The sequence below is a fragment of the Anoplophora glabripennis genome, unplaced genomic scaffold (assembly GCF_000390285.2).
Source record: "Anoplophora glabripennis isolate ALB-LARVAE unplaced genomic scaffold, Agla_2.0 scaffold642, whole genome shotgun sequence".
In the NCBI taxonomy this organism is placed as follows: domain Eukaryota; kingdom Metazoa; phylum Arthropoda; class Insecta; order Coleoptera; family Cerambycidae; genus Anoplophora; species Anoplophora glabripennis.
The window spans coordinates 50,911-74,731 of NW_019416725.1; the positions used below are offsets into that span (position 1 = coordinate 50,911).

General features: G+C 33.9%; 1 protein-coding gene across 1 annotated transcript; it reads left to right on the top strand.

Annotated features, from left to right (window-relative positions):
- Positions 1–10,398: 10,398 nt before the first annotated feature.
- LOC108911456 lies at positions 10,399–11,109 on the top strand. Its single transcript, XM_018716396.1, has 3 exons — positions 10,399–10,488; positions 10,766–10,850; positions 10,915–11,109. The coding sequence occupies exons 1-3, from the start codon at positions 10,435–10,437 to the stop codon at positions 11,076–11,078; spliced, it is 303 nt and encodes a 100-aa protein (XP_018571912.1). The 5' UTR covers positions 10,399–10,434; the 3' UTR covers positions 11,079–11,109.
- The last annotated feature ends 12,712 nt before the right edge of the window (positions 11,110–23,821 follow it).

Here is a 23,821-nt window from a genome sequence, read left to right on the forward strand (position 1 = left end):
AAATATCTCGAAAACGGTTAATTTTAGGAATAGGGAAACTTCATAAAAGTCCACCTAAAATAACACGTAGAATCCAAAATTGCAATAATATATAGGGTGTTCCATTTAAAATAAGCAAGTTGATGGCGATTTCCGGTATAACCGGAAGTGGTACGTGGACGCCATTATTTTAGTTGAGAAGGGCATGCCCGAAAATCCGGTATCCCAAATTTTTAAAATTCAAATCGAAGTAGTCTCTGAAATAATTCTAATGGGCCATCACCGTGAGACACCCTGTATAGATCATAAAATTAAGAATAGAATTTGTTTAAATGTTGCCTATTTTTAAAGTAAGAAATATAATAGAATATTTCTGGGTAGAAATTTAAAGTATTTAAATAAATAAATAATTTTCTTGAAAGAAGAAAATATTTTCTTGGGTATATACAAACGTACTTTAAAATCCAATGTTGCACATTTGAATCAAGAAATTTTTTTGCGTGATTTATAAGGTAATCAAATTCCTATTAAATTCAAGAAAGAGCACTGGAATTGGGGATTTTGTTTTGCTGTCTTAATGAAAAAAGTTACATAATTGGAGCTAACTTTGGTTCATATACCAATCCCTATGTATTTTGCTTTTCACGAATTTTTTCTTATTGTAATAAGAGTCCTTAGGAGCAAAACTAAAGTTTAGAAAAGAAACACTACTTTAATTCATTTAATATGCAACAATTATATTTATTTCTTAAAATAACACTAAATATGTATACAATATGAGGTCATTTTTCAATCTACTAAACAGTGAATACAGTTAGCGAAAATTCGAATAGGTACGTTACTAGTCGGTGTGGGCAATTCCTGATCCACCTCCCTCAGCATTATTGTGTAAATTTGTTCCAGATTCACCACTAGATCTAGACGACATACCCATCGTGCCCAATACTCTTCCAACGCCAGCAATGGTACCTGAGGCTTGATTTTCGTTCGTGCCGCCACTGTAGCTGCTACCGCCGTTACTGGCTGAACCATGTCCACCGCCTGTAGAGTCAGATGATTGGGCCACCACTGGACGCAAACAAGTTCCAGCCTGCAAAAATTATAAGATTTCAGTAAAAAAAAGACACATTTAGATGCAGATTATTTATTGAATATAGAAAATGTACAAGATTCTTCGTCGTTATCATTGAGTTGAGGAACCAGACTTTTTGGTACTGCTGGGAATCATAACTTGATAGCTAACAGATACATATATGATGGTTTTTGAGTTTCTGTTATAATTTCAGGAGATTTTTGTTTGAAACTTAATCAACCAAAGGTTTAAGTCTAAATCTATTATTTTTCAAGATGCAGGGGGTTGAAAGCAGATATCATTGAAGATGTTTGCGAAAATGTGACCTTTTGAAGAAAATCAACATTTCGATTTGGTTCTGAGAAATATTCCGATAAGGCTATTGACATTCTTTAGACACTTATATTTATTATTACGACGAATTCAAATAAAAATTGTTATTCAATTATCAAATAGATAAATGTAAATTTTATCTTACCATGTAGATGACCAATAAGGAGAAAATTATGAAGTATTTCATGATGATGTGTAGATACTGATTTATGATTTACCTTTGGTAGGTTCATCTATTTATACAAATTTTTGGATGTAATAAAACATTGTTAATTTTTTATGTGTCCATAGGATATTTTTTAATTAATATTTTTCCAATCCAATGGTTTTTATTAATTTTACATAATGTTCATCACCTGTTAAATTGCAAAATTCTAAAATTGGAATACAAATACATGTAAAGACGACTCACCTTTAACGGAGATGTAAAATACAGTGTGTATATAAATTAATGCGAAAAAATTAAGGTCATTTCTTGATACGTTTTTTTTATTTGACAAAGAGCAAGTGAGGAATTTAGTTTTTTTCCTTTTCCTTAAATACTCTTATTACTTAGCCTTTTAGTCCGTTTAACTCTCAATTACACTCTCTCTTTTACACTAATCATTCAGTTATTTAGTCGAATAGAGAATTTAACAACATTAGTCATATTTTAACGATTTTATTTGATTAAATGCTCAAAAATACCTCCATTTCCACGAACACAGGCCCGACATCTTTTTAGTAACGAAAATATAATTTGTTCGAAAATAGTTGCTTGAAACTGATGAACTTGAAAAGCATTATTTATCTTTCTTCTAACAGCTCAGAATGTTAAAGTTGCTATCGCAGCCCACTATGTAATTTTAAAAAGCATTATATTCGAATATCGAAGTGTGTTCTTAGTTCGCTTTTAAGTTTTACTCGAAAATCAGGCTTTTTTCGAAAAACATCAAAGAGTGTAGTAATTTGTAGAAAATTGAAAGACGAATCCGAAAAAATCCTGGTTGTTACCGTAAAGCAGTGGCGTACTATTTTATTTAGAAAAATACCCTGTATCTCCGCCACTGGAGCAAGTAAATTTTAGGAAAAGTCCTCAGATTTTGGACAATGTTTACGTAAATAATGTGCCCATCTTTAAATTATTTCGTCCTAGATAAAAACTTTATAGGAAAGACCCCTTAAAATTCACCAAAGAATACGAGGTTTTATTTTTTGTCACCATTTGTGAATCACTCTGTATATTCGTAATATTCTAACTGATGTGTGCAGTATTCATAGCATAAAAGCTTGTGATCGTACTGTATATACAGGGTCGGAAAGTCGCCATGGTTCATGGGCCGTTACGTGAGAGCTATAAAGTAAGTCATAGAAATCCGTACGATAGAGAAATATGGCTATAATGAAGGCGTCTAATAGTCACCGCCCATTTCGCCCTTCTACAAAGAAGATCCACTTCTTATTCGTGGAAGAGCAAAATAGGCGGTGACTATTAGACGCCTTCATTATAGCCATATTTCTCTATCGTACGGATTTCTATGACTTACTTTATCGCTCTCACGTAACGGCCGATGAACCATGGGGACTTTCCGACCCTGTATAAAAGTATACTTATATAATTTCAATTTTGTGATTTTTTCCATATGCACAGACAATATTAAAGTCTAATTTTTTTCTTGTTGTTTGAGGGGCCTTAAATCTGCAGGGAAGGATAGAGAGATTCTTTACTTAAAAGATCCCCCTTAATTTTCAATTAGGAATCATCTTAATTTTGTACCTACTTATTTATATACATCCTATTGCTATAAGTTTTGAAAACAAACCGATATCTATTTCTTTTTAAAATATTTGTTTTATTACTCATTTTAGCAGTAGAAAAAGTACAATAGAAGCACTATAAACATTTGTCACAAACTTTATTTGTATTATTTTATTTAATACATTGCCTACAACTTTACAAAAATTATCCAAGATTCCCTGGTAGTTGAAGCGTACCTCCTAACTGACCATCAAACTGACCGGTTATTGGTTGACCGTTTATGTTCAGTGTAAACTCGAAGTGTTTATTTAATTGTCCGTCTATCTGTTGGGTACCAGTGGACTGGGAAAGTACTTCTACCTAAAAAATCAATGTGATGGATTAAAACTGACTGACTGTAAGACTAATTAAAATTAAAAAATCTTCCATGGGAGTATAGAATCGATTGAAACGACAGAATACCAAATTTTTTTAATAAGCAATTTAAAAAAAAATGAAACGACTCTAAGCAGTACAGGTGCTTATATAACTTTGCAAATTTGCAAATTATATGCATGTTACACTTACAAGTAACATAGCAAATAAAATGAAAAATACTGAAGTAAATTTCATGGCGATTTAAATATTTTGGATCTAAATATGGTAACTGGGTATAGCCCAAGTGTTATTCGTACTTATACAAAATTTATACAATTGGAATCAGGCCCGGTCTGGCTCTTTCAGGGGCCGCACAGTGGGAAATATTGGAAAAAATTCTCGCCACTCGCCAATTTTCATCGTCTCGTCGTGATTTTTTTTTTTTAATAATCTCGTGGTAATCTGAATTTTCATATTCCAGTGAGGTTTTTTCGAAAAACCTTTTTTTTATATTTTTTAATGCTTAGGGAGCGCCCCAACCTCAATGTCGAAGAAAAAATTTTTAAATACTCGATTTTCATATGTAGAAAAAAATGTTTAAAAAGTATCAGCTATTAAAATTGATTATTATGACCCTTGATGATATATTTGGAGTTAGGTTTTTGAAGAAAAAACATCAGATATATCAAGGGTCATAATAAGGGGCGCTCCCTAAGCATTAAAAAAAGGGTTTTTCGAAAAAACCTCACCGGAATATGAAAATTCAGATTACGAGATTATTAAAAAAATCACGACGAAACGATGAAAATTGGCAAGTGGCGAGAATTTTTTCCAATATTTCCCACTGTGGGCCGTCGGGAAAAATAGAAATCGTGGCCTATTTGGTTTTGTCTGTTATTAGGGTGCATATCGACTCTCCCAAGGAAAACTGTCGAATCTCAAATTTAGTTATACTGATTGTGAGATAATTGCATTTGAATAGTTGAGAAAATAATATTGTTCGTTATTTTTTTTATTACAAGAGCTAAATCGTTCTTCTTTAACAAAGTAATTATTGTTTAGGTCTTAATTAATTATTGAAGAATGATCTAAATAACATAGTTTAGGATAAGAAAAAAATGAATTTTGAATGAGTTACTAGTTTTCGTCGTCAAAATTTTTACAGAGAAACAACTTGCTACACTAATAAGGTACCTACAGAAAAATTAAACATTTTCTATTTTTAGATAAAAAAAATGTTAATAATCAATAATGACAACAGCAAAATTTATTACGATTCAGTCAGTCATTTTGGTCAATATTACTTTCTTCCTGGTGGTCAGTCTTACTAGCAGGCCGAAGGGAGTTGTAAAATCCATGATACATCGGTGGTATCAAATTAGCCTTACACAGACCCAAAAGACCGCTTAATTTTTTACTGTCAATTGGCAGCAAACCTTGATACAATCTTGGAAATTGATATTCTTCGCGTTTGCGTGTGTTTTTTGTTTGTAAGTCTAGTTATTTATGATTTTCTCCAAAATTATACACAAAAAATACTTTATTGGGAGACTTTGGATCGCAGTGGATTTCTCTGATTTTGCTGATTTTTACAGCCTCTCCAGTAATATCTTTTTTCCAGTTTTGTTTCTTTACCATTGGTTTAAAAGTTACAAAATCTTCTTGAGACATTTCTTTTACTTTGTACTGTGGGGCAGTAACTTTGGCCATTTTTATTAGACTAATCCACTGATCAGGAGTGTATATAGCAGAGTGACGTTTTTTTGCAACTTCAATCACAGCATGCATGCTGTCATTTTCATTCTGCGTGTGGCCAATTTCAAGAAAACGGTGTGTTATTTCCAAATCCAAAGTCATTGATGCATAAGCAAACATCGCAAAAACAAAACGATTACGGTTTTGACCACCGCAATTGTCGGAATAAAGAATAACCTTTCGTATGCCATTTTCTTTAACACTTTTTAAAAAGATCCATAAACAACTTCCAATTTCATCCGGTCCTCTCTTCGATATTTGCTCATGCCATACATAGCAATAGCCTTGATTGCTGCCTAAATCATAAATTGTAAAGTTGTATGTTGCGATTTTACTTTTATAATAAAAATCGCTGACTTCTGACTTGGGCGTTACTAACACCTTCTGCAAATCAAAGCATGCTGTTATTAGAGATTTATCATTTTTCGACAATTCTTTATCAATGTCTTTCAGATTTCGAACCGCGATTTTGTTTAAATTATGATTATTACAATCATCTTCCATTTTTTCTGTTCTCTTCTCGGGATTTGTATTCTTATAGGCACTACACACGGAACACTGATCTTTTTTGGGTTAAAGAAAGCTGTATTAAATTTCATTAAATTTTCATTTCTACGTTTCTATATCTCAAAAATTTACACGAAATTTTCTTATACTTTTGCACCTCGTTAGTCGTTTGGGGGCTTATCTTCCAAAATAAGTCGGGTTTTACCGACTTCCCGACCTGGCCAGACCGGGCCTGATTGGAATCATGATCAAAAAATTATCTAGACGTATGTAGCAGAGTTCCGGTTATAATTGTTGAACAAATTACCGCCTGCACTTACTTCCTTAACTATTTCCCAGTACATTGATTTCGTTTCTCTTTATAACGGGTGATTTTATAACCTGAAACTTTCAAATATGTCGAAAAATAAGCACCTACAAGGAAGGGGAGAGGGACTAATTTTAGAACTAATATATTTCCTTCATGGAATGATTACATTTTGGTTTTGAACATTTTTTCGTGTTGTGCTTATTTTTCGAGATATTACAAAGTTTCAGATTAAAAATATCACACGGTANAGTTGCAGTTTTTGGACGTCCCGAACGTTCATCGTCTCCCAAGCTCTTACAGCCACGTTTAAATTCAGCTGCCCAAAATTTCACTGTGGTAAATGATCATGCAGAGTCCCCATACACAGAATCCAAGTCATCTTTGATTTGCGTAGGCGTATTGCCTTTCAAAAACAAATATTTAATGACAGCTCGATACTCGATTTTTTCCATTTTCATAAAAGCACTCACATCAACTCACTCAAACGACTGTTACGTAACAACTGCGCGTTCAAAATGGCTGAAACTTTGGTGAGTAACTTGTCAACAGATGAACAACGAAATTCACTAGCTTTTATTTACGAGTGCTGCCATCTTCATGTTGAGGTCGGAAACTTTTCAGACCACCCTCGTATAGGCCTGCATATCACGATGAACCCAGAAGTTGGTCATTCCGTGCTTGCCTGTAATTACGGGATCCACAGACAAAATAGATATCACCACAGACCGCTCCTGGAATAGGCCAGCAGTTTTAAATTTCCGAATTGCCGGTAGAGTACACCACCAGCAGAATTTTAGGAAGAATCAAATACAGCGGCCCGCATATCTAAGCGTATCCTAGCAACATATAAACAAGAATTTGGTAATGTTGCCAGGCGTATTTACGGATTTCTTTTGTACACTTTTTTATCAACATTTGTTTTTTGCGTTACTGTATTTACTTCAATGTATGATGTAGGTATTGATAAAAATNAATTTTAATTCATCCGCAGGATGGCGCAGTATTTCAGAACCATACCCATTATCAATTAACATGTTTAATAGTTTTTGCTGATGTCAGAGAAGTTCGTGGTTACGGTTGGAGTAAATTTGTTATTCTTCATTGATCTCCAACCTAAGATTTTTCTTAATGGATGAATACAGGGTGTAACATAGACGTAGCTACATATTTTAATGTTTGATAAATGATAACTCTCGACAAAATGCATGAAAAAATCAGGGGTAATATTTAGTCCTAAAACGATTTATAAGGAATCTAGAATATTTTAAGAATAGATAGATTGTCATCTTTAGTTTGTTGCTGACGCTGCTCATAACATTGCCTTGATTTTTGAACAGAATATAAAGGGTGTTCCAAATAACACAGCTTTTTAATTGAAAATTATATATATTTTTATTCATGTAGTATGCATTAAGATGTTTGTATGACAGTCTAATTTTTTCGAGAGACAGAACTTTTTATAAAGAGTGACAATTTTCGATACACACTGTACATGGATATAACTAGTTACTACAGGAAAAATTTAAAATGCCTTTAAGATCCACGGGTGTCCGCACAAAATTAGTCAGGCGAGCAAGGACAATTAGTTTCTTCGCATTACTTTGGAAATACCAACACGAAATATAGATATCAACAAAGACTTGATTAACGTGAATTGTTTTTCATATAACCAGTTTATTTTTAGCTATCGCATTTTACTGTATTATAAAGGTTAAAATTAAAAAAAAAACAATTATTACTGTAAATTTAGGTATGCTATCCGAAGAAAAACTCCTTAGTAAATTGTAGAAGTAGTAAAATCGTTTTATAGTAGCCATTTTTAGGTGTTGCTCTGTCAAAAATGTCCGTGAGGTTAGATATTTTTTTTGCATACCCAAAATTTTGGTCTCAAAGAACACTGTTTGATTTCATTTGATTGGATTTTTTTAACTTATTTGAGTCAGCTTAAAACCTTTGTAATAGAGTAGAAGTAGGAAAACCAATAATAAGATACAGGGTGATTCACAACTTATCCAATAAAAATTGGGAATAGATGTATCATGAAAAATGGAGGCAATATCATAAAAACATTTTTTGTAAAATCCTTATAGTTTCCGAGAAAAAAAATGTTGAAGTATTTTCAACCCCTACATCGCTGGGCTTCTGTAGTCTCTAGAGTCATTCGCGTTGTGCGCTGTACACGATGTTCTTTCTCCACGTGACCCCAGACGATTCCGAATTTGAAATCCGATTTTAGTATTAACGTTTTTGCGATAGTGTTTACATTAGTTTTCCAAGTGTCAAAAATGGCTTACGTGTATAGCAAATCGGAGTTGATGGATATATTTTTAATTTATGGTGAAGCAAGACAACATTTGTGTTAATTCGTAGAAACTGCTTAAAAATGTAAGCGGCTATAATTTTATTGCCAAATCAAAACTGCAAAGTGTGGCAAAAAAATCAAGTATATTTTGGAATTCTGAAAGTCTATTGGCCGCCAATAGCATATGAGTATTAAAAATACATTGATTCCCCGAAATGGTTCCTACGTTAGTCAAAATAAGTTTTAATGAAATTGAAATACGAGGGTGGTCTGAAAAGTTTCCGACCTAACAAAGATACAAGACATTTTTTCAGATTTTTTTTTTATTTTTCAACATAGTGTCCTTGCAACTCTACGCACTTCTCCCAGCGATGCTCCCATTTCTGCAGCCCGTCCAAATAGTACTCGGCGTTTTTCTCTGCAAAATAATTGTTCACGAAGGTGATTGCCTCTTCATTTGAAGAGAAAATCTCTGTCCTCCGAGCGCAATTTTTAGATAAGGGAACAAAAAGAAGTCGCTTGGGGCTAGATCTGGTGAGTAAGGCGGATGGTCAAGCAGTTCAAACCGTAATTCGTGGATTTTCGCCATGGCAACCGCTGAGGTGTGAGACGGTGCGTTGTCTTGGTGAAACAGGATTTTCTTTTTCTGCAAATGTGGCCGTTTTTCCGCAAGTTCTGCCTTCAGCTTGTCAAGTAATGATGCGTAGTATGCTCCTGTAATGGTTTTTCATTTTTGAAGATAATCGATTAAAATAACTCCATGACTATCCCAAAAAACAGTCGCCATCACTTTCACAGCCGAAAAAACAGTTTTTGCTTTTTTTGGAGCCGGTTCCCCCTTTGCAGTCCACTGTTTGGACTGTATTTTTGTTTCGGGCGTATAATGGTGTATCCAAGTTTCATCTACAGTAATTAATCGACGCCAAAACTCGGATTTCTTGCGCCTAAACTGCGCCAACAGAGCGTTCGAAATGTTCATTCGAACACGTTTTTGGTCTAACGTGAGCAAACGCGGCACCCAACGCGCGGACAGCTTTTTCATGTTTAAATGTTGATTTAATATGTGACAAACACGTTCTTTTGACATGTTCATAACCTCTGCGATCTCTCTCACTTTAATTCGGCGGTCGTCTAGCACCATTTAGTGAACTTTGGCGATGTTTTCGCCGGTAGTTGCAGTTTTTGGACGTCCCGAACGTTCATCGTCTCCCAAGCTCTTACAGCCACGTTTAAATTCAGCTGCCCAAAATTTCACTGTGGTAAATGATGGTGCAGAGTCCCCATACACAGAATCCAACTCATCTTTGATTTGCGTAGGCGAATTGCCTTTCAAAAACAAATATTTAATGATACTCGATTTTGTCCATTTTCATAAAAACAACACATCACATCAACTCACTCAAACGACTGTTACATAACAACTGCGCGTCCAAATTTTGGACTCCAAAATGGCTGAAACTTTGGTGAGTAACGAAGTTCACTAGCTTTTATTTACGAGTGCTGCCATCTTCATGTTGAGGTCGGAAACTTTTCAGACCACCCTCGAATAGGCCTGCATATCACGATGAACCCATAAGTTAATAATTCCGTGCTTGCTTGTAATTACGGGATCTATAGTTCGTCATTAAACACCCTCTTTGATGAGCAAAATGTTTATAATTAATATGAATTCGCTGAATACCATTCAAAATAATGTATTGTTATTTTCACAGGATTCCAATTTCCATGCGACCATTTAATTCCGATGCAATATCTAGGATTGCATCAACTAGTTTATTTATGACGCTGTGCGTATCATTCCCTAATGAGACCTCATTAATGTGATTTGTTGCATTTACACAGAGGAAACATTACTCTCGCAGTTATAGATCCATTGTTATCTGCAATAAAACTGTTCGAAATGCTGCCCTAATTTACAAATAATTGGTTTTTATAATGGAAATATTACCTTGGTTCAGCAAATAACTGGGTAAAGCAGATATGATCGAATTTTAGTAATGACCCAATAGTCCCCATGTCGTCTAGGTTTTATTTACTTGTATTGGTGAATCTGTGGATGAAACTTACTATATTCTGTCAGAATGCTACGAGCAGTGGTGTATCTAGTTGTAGTGGGTACTATTCTAGAATTTAGTGTAAGTTAATTGTGTGAAAAATACCTAGTTGCATTACAATTATAACATATTTTAAGTAAGTGACACTGAAATTCCGGGGGTTTTAGTATTAATTCCCCCCTCCGCCTATGGTCCATTTTAATATTTATAAATCTCTTGATTTTATTTTTGCAGGATACACTTTTTCAGTTTTCTTTTAATAATTAATTAATTAATACCTAGATTACAATGGTTTTGCTTTGCAATATACAGTTAAATAACAAATTTTACATAAGGTAATATAGTAATATTGTTCTAGGAAGGAACCATTTCGTTGAACAGACATGAGCAGGGTCAGATTCACCCTTGCTTGTGGCTTGTTGTGTTCAAAAAACATCCGCGAAGTAAGTTTCTGAGAAGATTTAATAAACTATATGCTAAATACTAATAGTGAAACATGTGTTTCAGTGACTACTACAATGCCAACTACAACCGCAGTTAATGATGCAATGACTACCACAAGCGCATCTACTGATGAAACTGCGACGGTTATCACTGAAGCACCTACTGAAGATGCTTCAGACACAACAGAAGAAGTCACTGAAACTCTAGCAGAGGAAATGGACAACTGAATACAAATAAATTTAAAATTGCAAAGTACCTATTTAGCCTGTAAACCAGTATATGGTCATTTAAATATTGTAATACTGTAGTTACCTATCTATTAATCAGTAACGTATGTAACAAGATCATATAATATAAGACGTAATTGTTTAAACAAGGGAAATGTAATATATTATATTTTTAAAAGTTTAACAATTTCTTTTTTATAATATAATTTTGTATATCAAACATTAAATTATAGCTCGTATAATAGGCAACCCGTAATACAGTGATCTGTACGGTGAGTTGCATAGGACTGGCTGCATTTCTTACAAAAACAAAGGAACCGTTACCAGTCGTAGTTATGAAAGCTGCCACCAGGCGTTCCACAATGAACAATAACTGTCAAAAATCAAAAAAAAGCTAAAATGGCAGTCTAAACAGGAGTTCGATTGTGCTGCATCTGTGCTAAACTTTACCGATTATTTGCAGTTTCGTGTGTGAAAATGTGTTCAAAACTCCATTGGATTGCTCTGTAATCGTCGTTAAATGGGTGAGTCATATTGTAATTATTCCAACCTAGTGCTTCAGCAATCAAAGTTTTATTTTTTACTTTAGGTGAATGTTTACCCTCTTGTAAGTAATTTTTGGTAAAAAATCCTGTCGCATGTGAGCGGATATTTACTAGAATTTGTATTATTGGACTTGGGTAAATTTTTACGACGATTTAACGGTGAAAAAGCGAATTTAATGCTTCGTTGAGAATATTACTGTATAAAATTACAAGCAACACTTATTCCGTATTCAGTACACACATGTTGTATTTAATTGCGTTATTTTTCTTCTTTTTGTGTTTCTACTTCCCTTGTAAGTTACATTTCCACGCAGACAATTCGCTTGAACCGCAGATAACTCTCACATCCATTGCAACTGCAGAATATAGCAGACCGATTTTATAGTCTATGTTAAATAAAATGTTTACCAATTAATTTTAATGCATGGTTAACTCAGGCAGTACTTAAGTTCATTCTTCATTCAATTAGTCATTCCTCTTCCTGTTTCTGCGTGCATTTAAATGTGTGGAATGGATTTTTGATGTTTCCGCTGTATTTGTTTTTGTTTTTGGGTTATTTCTAGAGGGGTATTTTCGTTTTAGGTCAACGGTTATTTTCTACCTTTTGATAAATCAACGCCTCTCGGGAATTTCTATTTTAATTTTAAAATATTTTGGTGATCAGATTTATATTAAAAATATGAATGAATAGTCTAGTGTAGCTGGTTACATATTCCTTTATGAATAGAAATTAAAATAGCTACGTTTGCAAACGATTTAGTATGAGAAATTTGTATTTTATGCCTTATAAATTGTACATTGAGTTGTTTTTTTTATCAATTGGGCGTAGTTAGTGATACAACGAGAATGTCATCATACAATTCCCATGGTGTCAAATCAACCCCTGTCTATTGTTGCTGTGACAATAGCTTATCCCCTTATATTTAACGTCTCCCTTAATACGCTGATACTTTCGCCTTTGTCCTTTAAAATAGGAGCTGGGCCTCGGGGGAAATCGAAATTGTCCTTTATACAGAACAAGACTATCTAAAAGAATGCTAATTTGTCATTTTGGAACAGGTTGTAAAGGTTGTCGAATGAATATGAATATTCTCTTTAGGTATTAAAATAAATCATTTATCTAACAATTGAGATTTGCACTTCTACTATACTGTACCAGTAAGACTGATTACCAATATTATTTATGTTCTAAATCGTTAAGCCTAAATAGTAGGCTTTTATTTCGTCTAAATATGAACTTGACATAGTTGTCACATTATTGCTTTGTTTTTATAATAGTTGCTTAGTTACCTCGAATGTATATTGATACATTTGACACATGTCGAATGTCAAAAATATGTCGCCTGTCGCTTGTTTTATTTCTTTAATTCTCCGAAAATAATCTAAATTACATCGCACAATCCTGTCTAAAAGTGTCTATAAGAAAAGTATAAACTGAATGCGCGTACCTATATTATTTTTGGCAGGCACTGGTATGCGTGGAAATAATTTCTGTTACGTTACATGAAAATAGAATTTTGTGAATTGTTCGGTTTGACACAAATGTTGTACACCTTGCCAAACACCAAGAGAATTCCACGTGGTTATTTCGCATCTACTGATGCGAAATATTCCGACAGAAGCGTAAGGAATTTTTTTAAACTGAAATATTTCAGTAACGCGAACGCGCTCCGGTTTTTAAAATAATTCACGTGAAATTCCGCAAAAATGCAAGTGTTTAAAAAGCGAACAGAGAGAGATAGGGAGGTGGAAAACGGTCACATTAAAATAGAACCAAACCGTGTATGTTCTCGATAGAGTCAGTGAACTTTTACACAGTCGTGCAATTAAATTTGGCATTGACAACGTGAAATTGTCAATGCGGACGGCAGTCTTGATTCAAAAGCGGCATTTTTAAGGATAGAATTATGTTCAAATAGCCCAGTCATTATAGACATGAAAGAGCCTGTTTCGGGAAAAAAATACTATTAGAAGTTTCTCTGCGGAATATTGTTCGGAAACCTGTTATAAATAAAATATCAAAAAATCAACTCGAGGCTAGTTGGGAAACTTTGTTTTAACAGTGGTCAAAGTTATGGAAAAGTGGTTTTTTGACTCACGTAAAAAAGCTATTATTCATAGCGAAAAAAAGTTTATACAAAAAAGGTAGGTATTAAATAAGCCTATAAAATGAAAAAAGTCCGATTAAATTCCGATAATTTGTTTATGCACAAGAGCTCAAAAATGGTCGAAAATTGCCGTTTTTTTCAATTGCTAATAATTAATGCAATTTTCATCGCAGACACTTGTAATTCAGGATTTTTGAGGCTTTTTACACCCTTAATAAGTGGTAAAAATTTCAGCTCGAAAGCTTCATTGGTTTGGCGTTGGCGGAATTTGTTATCTAAGAAGATGCTATTTTCAATTCATTTTTCCCAAGCTCACAGGCGTTGTAGGGTTTTGATCATTAGTTGTTTTTGTACCTAAATAGTTGTATTGACATAGGCATTTACTGAGAATTTAGTTTTTCAAATTTAATTTGTTTAAAATTGACTGAAAAAATGTTAATATTTATTAAATTGTTAAGATAGGTAATTATTATAAAATAAAATAGTAACCTCTTTACTTTAGTTTTCTTCGAATTTAAAAAAAAATCGTTGTTGTAAGTTGATTAGAAGCTGAGATAATTTTTTTTATTTATTTAATCGCAGTGACCTTAATTATTAATATTAAGAGCCGAAATTTGGAGAGAGTATACATTAAGAGCTATATTTTCATGTCCTACATTAACATTAAGGTGAATTCAACTATTTAATTTCGAAAAAGAAGATAGCGGCGATGCGTTCTATTACTTGGTCTAGCGAACGAGTGGGGAAGGCGAGGCTTAGCATGCGCGCTTAACGATGTAATAAATATTAACATTTTTTCAGTCATTTTTAAACAAATTAAATTTGAAAAATTAAATTATCAGTAAATGCATATGTCAATACAACTATTTAGGTACAAAAACAACTAATGATCGAAACCCTACAACGCCTGTGAGCTTGGGAAAAATGAATTGAAAATAGCATCTTCTTAGATAACAAATTCCGCCAACGCCAAGCTAATGAAGTTTTTGGGCTGAAATTTTTACCACTTATTAAGGGTGCAAAAAGCTTCAAAAATCCTGAATTACAAGTGTCTGCGATGAAAATTGCATTAATTATTAGCAATTGAAAAAAAGCGGACAATTTCGACCATTTTTACGGATTTATTTAATACCTACCTTTTTTGTATAAACCTTTTTTTCTCTATGAATAACAGTTTTTTTACGCCAGTCGAAAAACTACTTTTTCATAATTTTGACCATTGTTTTAACAAAGTTTCCCAACTAGTCTCGAGTAGATTTTTTGATATTTTGTTTATAACACGTTTCTGAACAATATTCCGCAGAAAAACTTCTAATAGTATTTTTTTCCGGAAAAAAGCTACATATAATGATTCGCCTAAAATGCGTGATACCTATTGGAATCGTCAAATTTAAGTCATGTAGCATAAACGATATAGGTACTTAAATATCCCCGTTTACATTGCACTTACCTGTAAGATATGAAGTAGTCACAGAAATTAAAGGTTACAAAAAAATCTTAAAATTTCAGGCTGTAACTGAAAAATAATTGTAGAGCAACAAAAAAAAACAAACTGAAGCTTAAAGTTTTTAGTTTCAGGATCTGGAAGTCAAAAAGCCAAAAAAAGTAATTTTTACTTAGAACAACTGTAACTCAAAGAGGATGAATCAAACTAAAAGAGCTGACCAGAAATTGCTAAAAAAACTTATTGAGTGGACCTTTTCAAAGGAAAGCGCAAACATTTAGAAAAAATTTTCCGTTGGTTTTCTTATGATTTTTTGATTTTCAGATCCTGAAATTAGAAACATAAAGCTTCAGTTTGCTTTTTTTATTGCTATTCTGCGATCACTTTTTTGCCAAGGCCTTTGAATAATCATTTTTATCCTTTAATTTTTGTGACTAATTCAACAAAACAACACTTGAGTTAATATATTGAGTAACAGAAAAATCTTCAGTCCTGTAAAAGCACAAATCAGTTAAGTAAGCTTTTAACAAGGCTTTTCGTTTATCTTTGAAAGATATACAATTTATTCCACCCTAAAAAAAATTGGGAAATGGGGAATTGGCTTAGGAAATTATTTAAAAACTAAATAACTATACCATATTTTAATTTCTCATTAAGTAGCTGTGATTGTTTGAATTTTTAGATGTTTTATTAATTTCTCAAAAGAAAAGGTCGATTAAAAACTAGTGTGTACCCCCGGTGTACCTCACTCTTGTAAACTTTTTTATTGTTGATTTTTCGAGAAAAAGTTATTCTTGATACAATGTTTTGCTTATCTTGGGAAGCCATGGGCAGTATTCAAATATGTAATAAAACATACGGGCGTCCAAAAAATTTCAAAATGTGAAATTTTCCCTAAGTAAAGTGCCTTTAATAGTTGTTTTCGTTAAAAAGTTTAATTAACAAAGTTGTTAGAGAACTCAAAAAACGCTTAAATACGAGGTTTAGTCCGAAAAGAACAATAATCACATTTTGCAAATAAAAACGCCGCAATTTTTAACTATTTACCAGAGTGCGGTATCCCATTCGGAGACACTGTATATTATATCCTAAATGCGGATAACTAATAGCATAATACACCTGCACGCTTTATAAGACTATGTCTCATACAAATACTGTCAATACAAGTATCAAATGAAGTGATGAATCAAGAAAAGTTCCAAGAAACTTTGTGGACTCGGTCACGCTGAAATTTAAGTTTTCTGCTGTAGCCAACTGGGTTAAATCAGGAATATTTAGGATGGGAATCTCATTCAACAGTTTTTTAATAATTAATGATTCGTCATATGTTTTCCAAAATATTGTGCTTGTAAAAATTGGCAAATCGTTAATAAAAATTAATGAATTAATTTTCAAACACTTCGTATACGGCTCACTTGACTTATCTCATCGCACTCCGGTGTAAACAACATTTAATTGGAATAAAAATAAAAGCGTAACTTGCATTCCAAAATACCCAGTTCGAGTAAATGTAATATTTATTTACATTCTGTTGGATTGTTTACATAATAGAATTTATCGAATAACTATCTTGCTGTTTTGCGAATGCAAGTGAAACTAAGTAAACCGTATGTACTGCTAAACAAGGGTAGATATCAAATATCAATAGTTAATGCGTGTTTTACTACCTTTGATATCACACAGTGCCGATACAGGTATGTTTACGAGATCAGTTTGCATATTGCGGCGTAAAAGTTTGTCGTTTTGTATTTTGATCATTTGTCAAGATGTCTTCATCTAGACATTAACCACTTTTTGCCCCGGAAATTCATTTGAGAAATGTTTTTGGTCGTGTTTTCAGCCATCGATATACCTTTCCTTTCTTTGACTTGGTCGAAATCCTTGTCTTCCTTTTACCAAGGTTTTCTTCAGAAGCCCAAAGAGAATATAAATAACGCAGATAGATCTGACAATTCTGTCCCCAAATGAGGCAAGAGTTGCAAGAAAACAAAGGAGTAATACCTCGGTAATACCTAATCAAAGCAAAACTCAGATTAAATACATATAAAAGTTTTCCAGTCTAAATTTCTAAAAAATCAGTACTTCCTTATACAAAACAGAAAACTCTTTTTAGACTTTTAATTTTGAGGAATGTTGACAATTTTTCGGTAGAAACTTTAATTTTATTATAAGTTTAAAAACACTACTAATTTTTATTATTACAGCTTTTGAAAGTGGTAAGGTTGTGGTTTTATTATAAGGGACGTATATTTTATTTTATACTTTTTTCTGGCAATGTTCAAAGTACTCGTAAGTCCGTATCCGAGAATCCCAAAAAAAAGTACGGGCTGAGCATCTCTTGAAGAAAATTGATTTTCAGTTTCTTGGTAAGAGGTAGATTGGAGTGTTACATATAAATTTAGTATTTTTTAGCGTTAGAAAGAAAAATTCTCCTTGTCTTGCAATAAGTCTATAGAATACCTTTTTAGGAACATTAGATGAATCTCATATTGTTTTCTTTTTTTCTTTAATTTTTCTCCAAGTAGGTACTGGATTACGTACCTTTAAAAACAGGGGATAGGTATGTAAAAGAAAAGAAAGAATAGACCAGGCAATAAAGAGAAAAATATCTAAATTTTCGCGGCGCGGTCCGATTTTAATGCGGTTTTTTGCATTTTCTTCAGAAAGACCGTCGGAAAAAAGTCCCGCCTTTTTTATTATCCGAAAGTGGCGGAAATGCATCGCGGGTGCATAAAGTGCATCTAGAAGTGCATCGCATCCGAGAAACTTGCCAAAGTGCACGAAATACCGCAAAAATTGGTACTCGGGGGTTTTGGGGGGCGCAGAATTCGAATATGCATATATCCAGTCCACCCGACCCCCCGGGAGGCGACTTCCGGCCGCCTGGGGGGCGCGGGGGGCACGTGGATTGCAAGGTCCGCATTAAAATCGGACCGGGCCGCGAAAATCTAGATATTTTGGGGTAAATCGTCCTTTATTGCCTGGTCTAGAAGTTCATTTCATGCTTCATTCCGCAGATGCAGGGTGTTAAATTTTTCGTAAGAAAATATGTTTTCGTATACAGGGTGTGCCGTTTAACACTCCCGCAGCCAATATCTCCGAAATGAAGAAATTTATCTTAATTTCGCAAACTGGGGTTGTTAGGTCCCTCAAATAGCTTCAAATTACAGTTAGAACTGTTAGTTCAAATCTTTCTGTATAGATGGCGTGGCGATAGTAAAAATTTTTTTGATTTCTGGAACGTGGAAATAAATTTCTTCATTTCGGAGATATTGGCAACGGGAATGTTAAATGGCACATTGTATATCTTGATCAGAAAACATTTTATACGCCTGCTAAGTAATAATGCAACACACAGCGCACGTGCGCAAGGTGCACAGAGTCGGTTTCCATTTATGGTTAATTTTTTAAATTAATTTCCTTGAAAACAAATTTTTAGACCATCAGATCTTAATAAAAGTTGCTCATTTTCACGCCCTCTATCACCCTTTTCAAGGAACGCACTTATTTCAGGAACACCCTGTATACCATGAAAATAGAACTTTAATCAACGTATTTCAATTTTCTCTTTTTTTTGTTACTTACGACACTTTATATGAATTTTCATCTTATTGCCTTTAAAACTTGTACACGTTTCTCTCTAACGCCCTGTATACAAAGTACACGTTACCTCGCACAGAACATACCAGCATACCCACGACAAACGCGCTGTATTCAACCGGGTTGTGTCAAAGGCTCTCTGTTAATTAAGTCCAAACGCGAAACAATGATGTTGACTCGGGATTTGAAGTTTACAAACGACGCCCCACTGTAGTTCTGGTGTCTTGTTTGCCACTCTACTTGTACGAACAACAAAATCATTTTGGAAATTTAGATTTTCGTGCACTTTGACCTAAAGTGCTTAATATAATATTTGTTGTGCGATACGCTAGATAAACTGAATGTAGGTATGTACANTCCCGCAGCCAATATCTCCGAAATGAAGAAATTTATCTTAATTTCGCAAACTGGGGTTGTTAGGTCCCTCAAATAGCTTCAAATTACAGTTAGAACTGTTAGTTCAAATCTTTCTCTATAGATGGCGTGGCGATAGTAAAAAAAATTTTGATTCCTGGAACGTGGAAATAAATTTCTTCATTTCGGAGATATTGGCAACGGGAATGTTAAATGGCACACTCTGTATATCTTGATCAGAAAACATTTTATACGCCTGCTAAGTAATACTGCAACACACAGCGCACGTGCGCAAGGTGCACAGAGTCGGTTTCCATTTATGGTTAATTTTTTAAATTAATTTCCTTGAAAACAAATTTTTAGACCATCAGATCTTAATAAAAGTTGCTCATTTTCACGCCCTCTATCACCCTTTTCAAGGAACGCACTTATTTCAGGAACACCCTGTATACCATGAAAATAGAACTTTAATCAACGTATTTCAATTTTCTCTTTTTTTTTTGTTACTTACGACACTTTATATGAATTTTCATCTTATTGCCTTTAAAACTTGTACACGTTTCTCTCTAACGCCCTGTATACAAAGTACACGTTACCTCGCACAGAACATACCAGCATACCCACGACAAACGCGCTGTATTCAACCGGGTTGTGTCAAAGGCTCTCTGTTAATTAAGTCCAAACGCGAAACAATGATGTTGACTCGGGATTTGAAGTTTACAAACGACGCCCCACTGTAGTTCTGGTGTCTTGTTTGCCACTCTACTTGTACGAACAACAAAATCATTTTGGAAATTTAGATTTTCGTGCACTTTGACCTAAAGTGCTTAATATAATATTTGTTGTGCGATACGCTAGATAAACTGAATGTAGGTATGTACAAATCAAAATGACTTTGGAGTTTTAAAGCGGTGTATAAAACTTATAAAAGAATAGTCAGGTCCGTTGGTTATTAAAAGAAAGTATCGATTGCAGGTATTTTTAAATAATGACTCATTATGGGTGGCAGATGGTTATAAATCGAAAGGGTGCGTCGGCTCTATATGTTTCCCCCTTAATCAGTCAAACAAAAATAAAAATGACCTTAGCAGAATTTGTATATTTTATTGCTCAGTTGTCGTGGAATCAATACACAGGGTGGTGGTTTCATTCCAGAGAACGATAAAATCGTTTCCATACGTGAAATCATACAGGGTGATCGTTTTTCGAGCCGGACCATTGGGATCTCGGAGGAACGCGTGCATTTTTTCTTTTTGTTATCGGTGACAAATTGAATTTTCGACTTTGTATCAAAATTTAGACAATTAAAAATGCAATTTTCTCATGAAGTACACTGCCGGCCATTTGAAAGTGGACGATTTATTTTTCTAATGTGATGTGGTCTACTTCTTATTAAGACAAGTTTTTATATGTCAGTGTCATTAGTAATTNTTGAATTTTCGACTTTGTATCAAAATTTAGACAATTAAAAATGCAATTTTCTCATGAAGTACACTGCCGGCCATTTGAAAGTGGACGATTTATTTATCTAATGTGATGTGGTCTACTTCTTATTAAGACAAGTTTTTATATGTCAGTGTCATTAGTAATTTGCTTGGTAATTTCAAGATGCCGCGTTTAACGGAACCAGAGAAAGTGAAAGCTATAACTTTACTTCAGAATGATTGGTCATTGCGGAAGATCTGCATGTATGCAAGAATAGCATATTTAAACTCAAAGAAAAATGGATTGCGTAGAGTCAAGTACGTTATGTTCACGAAGGTGGACGTCGAAAAGTAAGCACCACCTAAGAATAAATCCTTTTGACATGGCAGTAGCGGCTTCCTTTGAGACGAATTTTCCTGGATCAGTGCGAACTGCAAGGAATAGGGTGAAAGATTCGGAGCTGAAGAATTATGCGGCCGCAAATACAGTTGCTTTGACTCCCCAGTATAAAAAACAGAGGTTAGAGGTTGCAAGACAATTTGTAGGAAGCCCAGACATCTTCTGGGAGAATATTATATTTTCGGACGAAAAAAGTTTTCAGTCTTGCTCCGTTGCTTCTGTCCGTGTCTACCCACCAGAGATTATAAAGTATTCGGAGCCTTACGTGAAACCCACACAGCGCAGCGATAGATTCTCCATTAACGTTTGGGCTTGGATAAGCTGCCAAAGTCCTGATGTTTGTTGTGAATTTCACTTTCAAGCAGGATAATTGTACAATTCACACAAGAGTTGCGTCAGAATGGTTCATTGATAACAACATCGATGTTTTACCTTGGTCCTCAAAGTCTTGGGGATATATGGTGAAAAAAATTTACGACAAAAACTTCCGTCCAGTTAACGTCGAAGAACTTTGGGAGGCAATTGAAAACGCATGGAATAACATCTCTGAGGATTATAACAAGAACATTAATTTTATCAATGCCATGTAGATTGCAGTGTTATAGACAAAAATGGTGCTTGGACAAAATACTAACTTTACGAATCGCGTTTTCTTCACTACGAAAAGTGTTTCATTTTTGAATGGCCGTTAGTATGTATAATATATTTAAGTATTAGAAAAATAAATAATTTGCTACCTAATTTGGATTTGTTTTGCTCACTAGAACTAGTATGATAGACACACATTAAATTTAACATAATGACAGCCGATATGAACCTCACATTTTCAAGTCAGCTTCACAAAGGCCAATTATAGACAATTTGCTTATAAGTGTCGTCCACTTTCAAAGGGCCGACACTGTACGAGCAAGGTGTATTGCAAATTTGGTAATTAATTAATTTGAAGAATCTGGTTTTGTTTCATGTTAAAACTTCATTTTTAATTTTCTGAACTTTAACACTGTTAATGAAGACTTAACTGAATTGTCCAAAGTTTCGTTCAAAGTAATAGTCGTATCTCCGGCATGTTCTTGAAATGTAGGCCGCTTAACTCTCGAAAAAACGAACAAAATACGAACGCAACTGTACCGTCGATAATTTATTGTAATTGCAATTACCATCGGTTCGAGTAATTCGATAACTATTATTATTCGGACAGCTGGATCTTACTTTCACGTTTCCTTAGGAGCCTTTCTTATTGCCAACTGCGAAAAAATATCCATATCGTTCCGTGACAAACTTCGCCCGGTCGTTGAACCCCGAATCAGTCGATTGAGGAAAAGATTAAAAAGTTGCATTTTCACTTTAGCGGACCTGAGTAAACAGAGCGATCGAGGTGGAACTTCTTCGTGTGGTAAGGTTTGTTATTTTTATAAAACTATTAACGAATCTGGTTTGACTATTCAAAAGGTTGCTCGTAGTACTGTCAAATTAAATTAGTTAAATTATGCATATAAAATCAAGAATTACAAATAATTTAAGAAGATAAATATTTTTTTTTGTGCTATTGTTACTTACTGATATAAAATAGTCCCTACAAATATCGGGTGTCCAAAAATTCAATATTTGTGTGGTAAAGTGTTGTCAGAGAAAAAAATAGAGACCGTGACAGTTGTCAGTGCAGGGTTTTAAAAATGGGGCGCTACACGAAAAAACTACGCGTTTTCGTTGTTGAGCAATATTTTAAAAAATAATGAAAGTTTGGCAGTTTCATCAATTGTGAAGAGATTAATTGAAAAATTCAGGGAGACTGAATAGATTAGTGATCTTAAACACTCTTTATTTAAAAAAGGCAAAAAATATGACAGGTTCCCATCAAAATCAATTGAATTTCAAATTTCATGACTTAAAAACGAGACAAGAAAAATTGTCAATGGCATTTTTATGGTACTAGTGTGTTGCCTGTATATATGTATAAGTCGCGCTGGGAAATGTTCCCAAGTGACTTATTTGACGTAACACTCTAGTGCCAAAATTTTATCCAACACTCATAAAATTTCGTTTTAATGTCGGAAAAAGTACTTTAACGAAATGAATGTATTTTTAAATATTACAAAGGATGCGAGTGTCAACCTAAATTGTGTCTGTAACCAAGGGTTGTCAGCAAACAAACAATATTTTTTGAGCTGAAATCATGTTGAAATTCTAAAACCAAGACTGAAAAAATGGAAAATGTGGAAATTCCATCTGAAATTTTAAAAAAAGCCAAAGCGGCTACTGCAGGCATCATTCAGGAGAAATCAAAATCTATATACAACAAATAACTGAAGGAATTTCAAGATTGAAAAATCAAAGAAGAGGTGAAAGGCGTAAATGAAGATGTCTTGTTGGCTTATTTTTTCAATTTAAGTGAGAAATTAGCTCCATCCACATTGTGGACTAAATATTCCATGTTGAAGTCAACTTTGAAAGTTTACAAGACCATTGAAATTTCTAAATTCGGAAAACTAGTGGCATTTCTAAAGTCTAAGCACAAACATTTTTAACCAAAAAATCCAAGGTCTTAGATAGAGGACAAATCGAACAAATTTTAAGTGAAGCCCTAGATGAAGATCATCTTATGAATAAGGTAGGTTCTATTGAATAGCTTAACTAGTTATATTTATTAAATTTGTTGTTTTTGGTGGCGTTGATATTAGGAGTTTCTGGCGCTTGCCGTTGCGAGGAATTGACGCATAGACGATATGGAGGACAAAGGGCAATATATCCACATCTTGATTTCAGATACTAAACGAACAAACCAAAAAGCTTCGCTGTGTTAAATGAAAGATTTTGTGTTAATCCAATCGAATTAATTAGAAAATATTCTAAGCTAAAGCCTCAAAATGT

What these genes read in the sequence shown, in the direction of transcription:
- LOC108911456 (XM_018716396.1), top strand. Translation starts at nt 10,435, where the DNA reads ATGCTACGAGCAGTGGTGTATCTAGTTGTAGTGGGTACTATTCTAGAA. An exon ending in GTACTATTCTAGAATTTAGT is followed by an intron (nt 10,489 to 10,765) that starts GTAAGTTAATTG and finishes ATATTGTTCTAG; the next exon opens with GAAGGAACCATTTCGTTGAA. An exon ending in GTTCAAAAAACATCCGCGAA is followed by an intron (nt 10,851 to 10,914) that starts GTAAGTTTCTGA and finishes CATGTGTTTCAG; the next exon opens with TGACTACTACAATGCCAACT.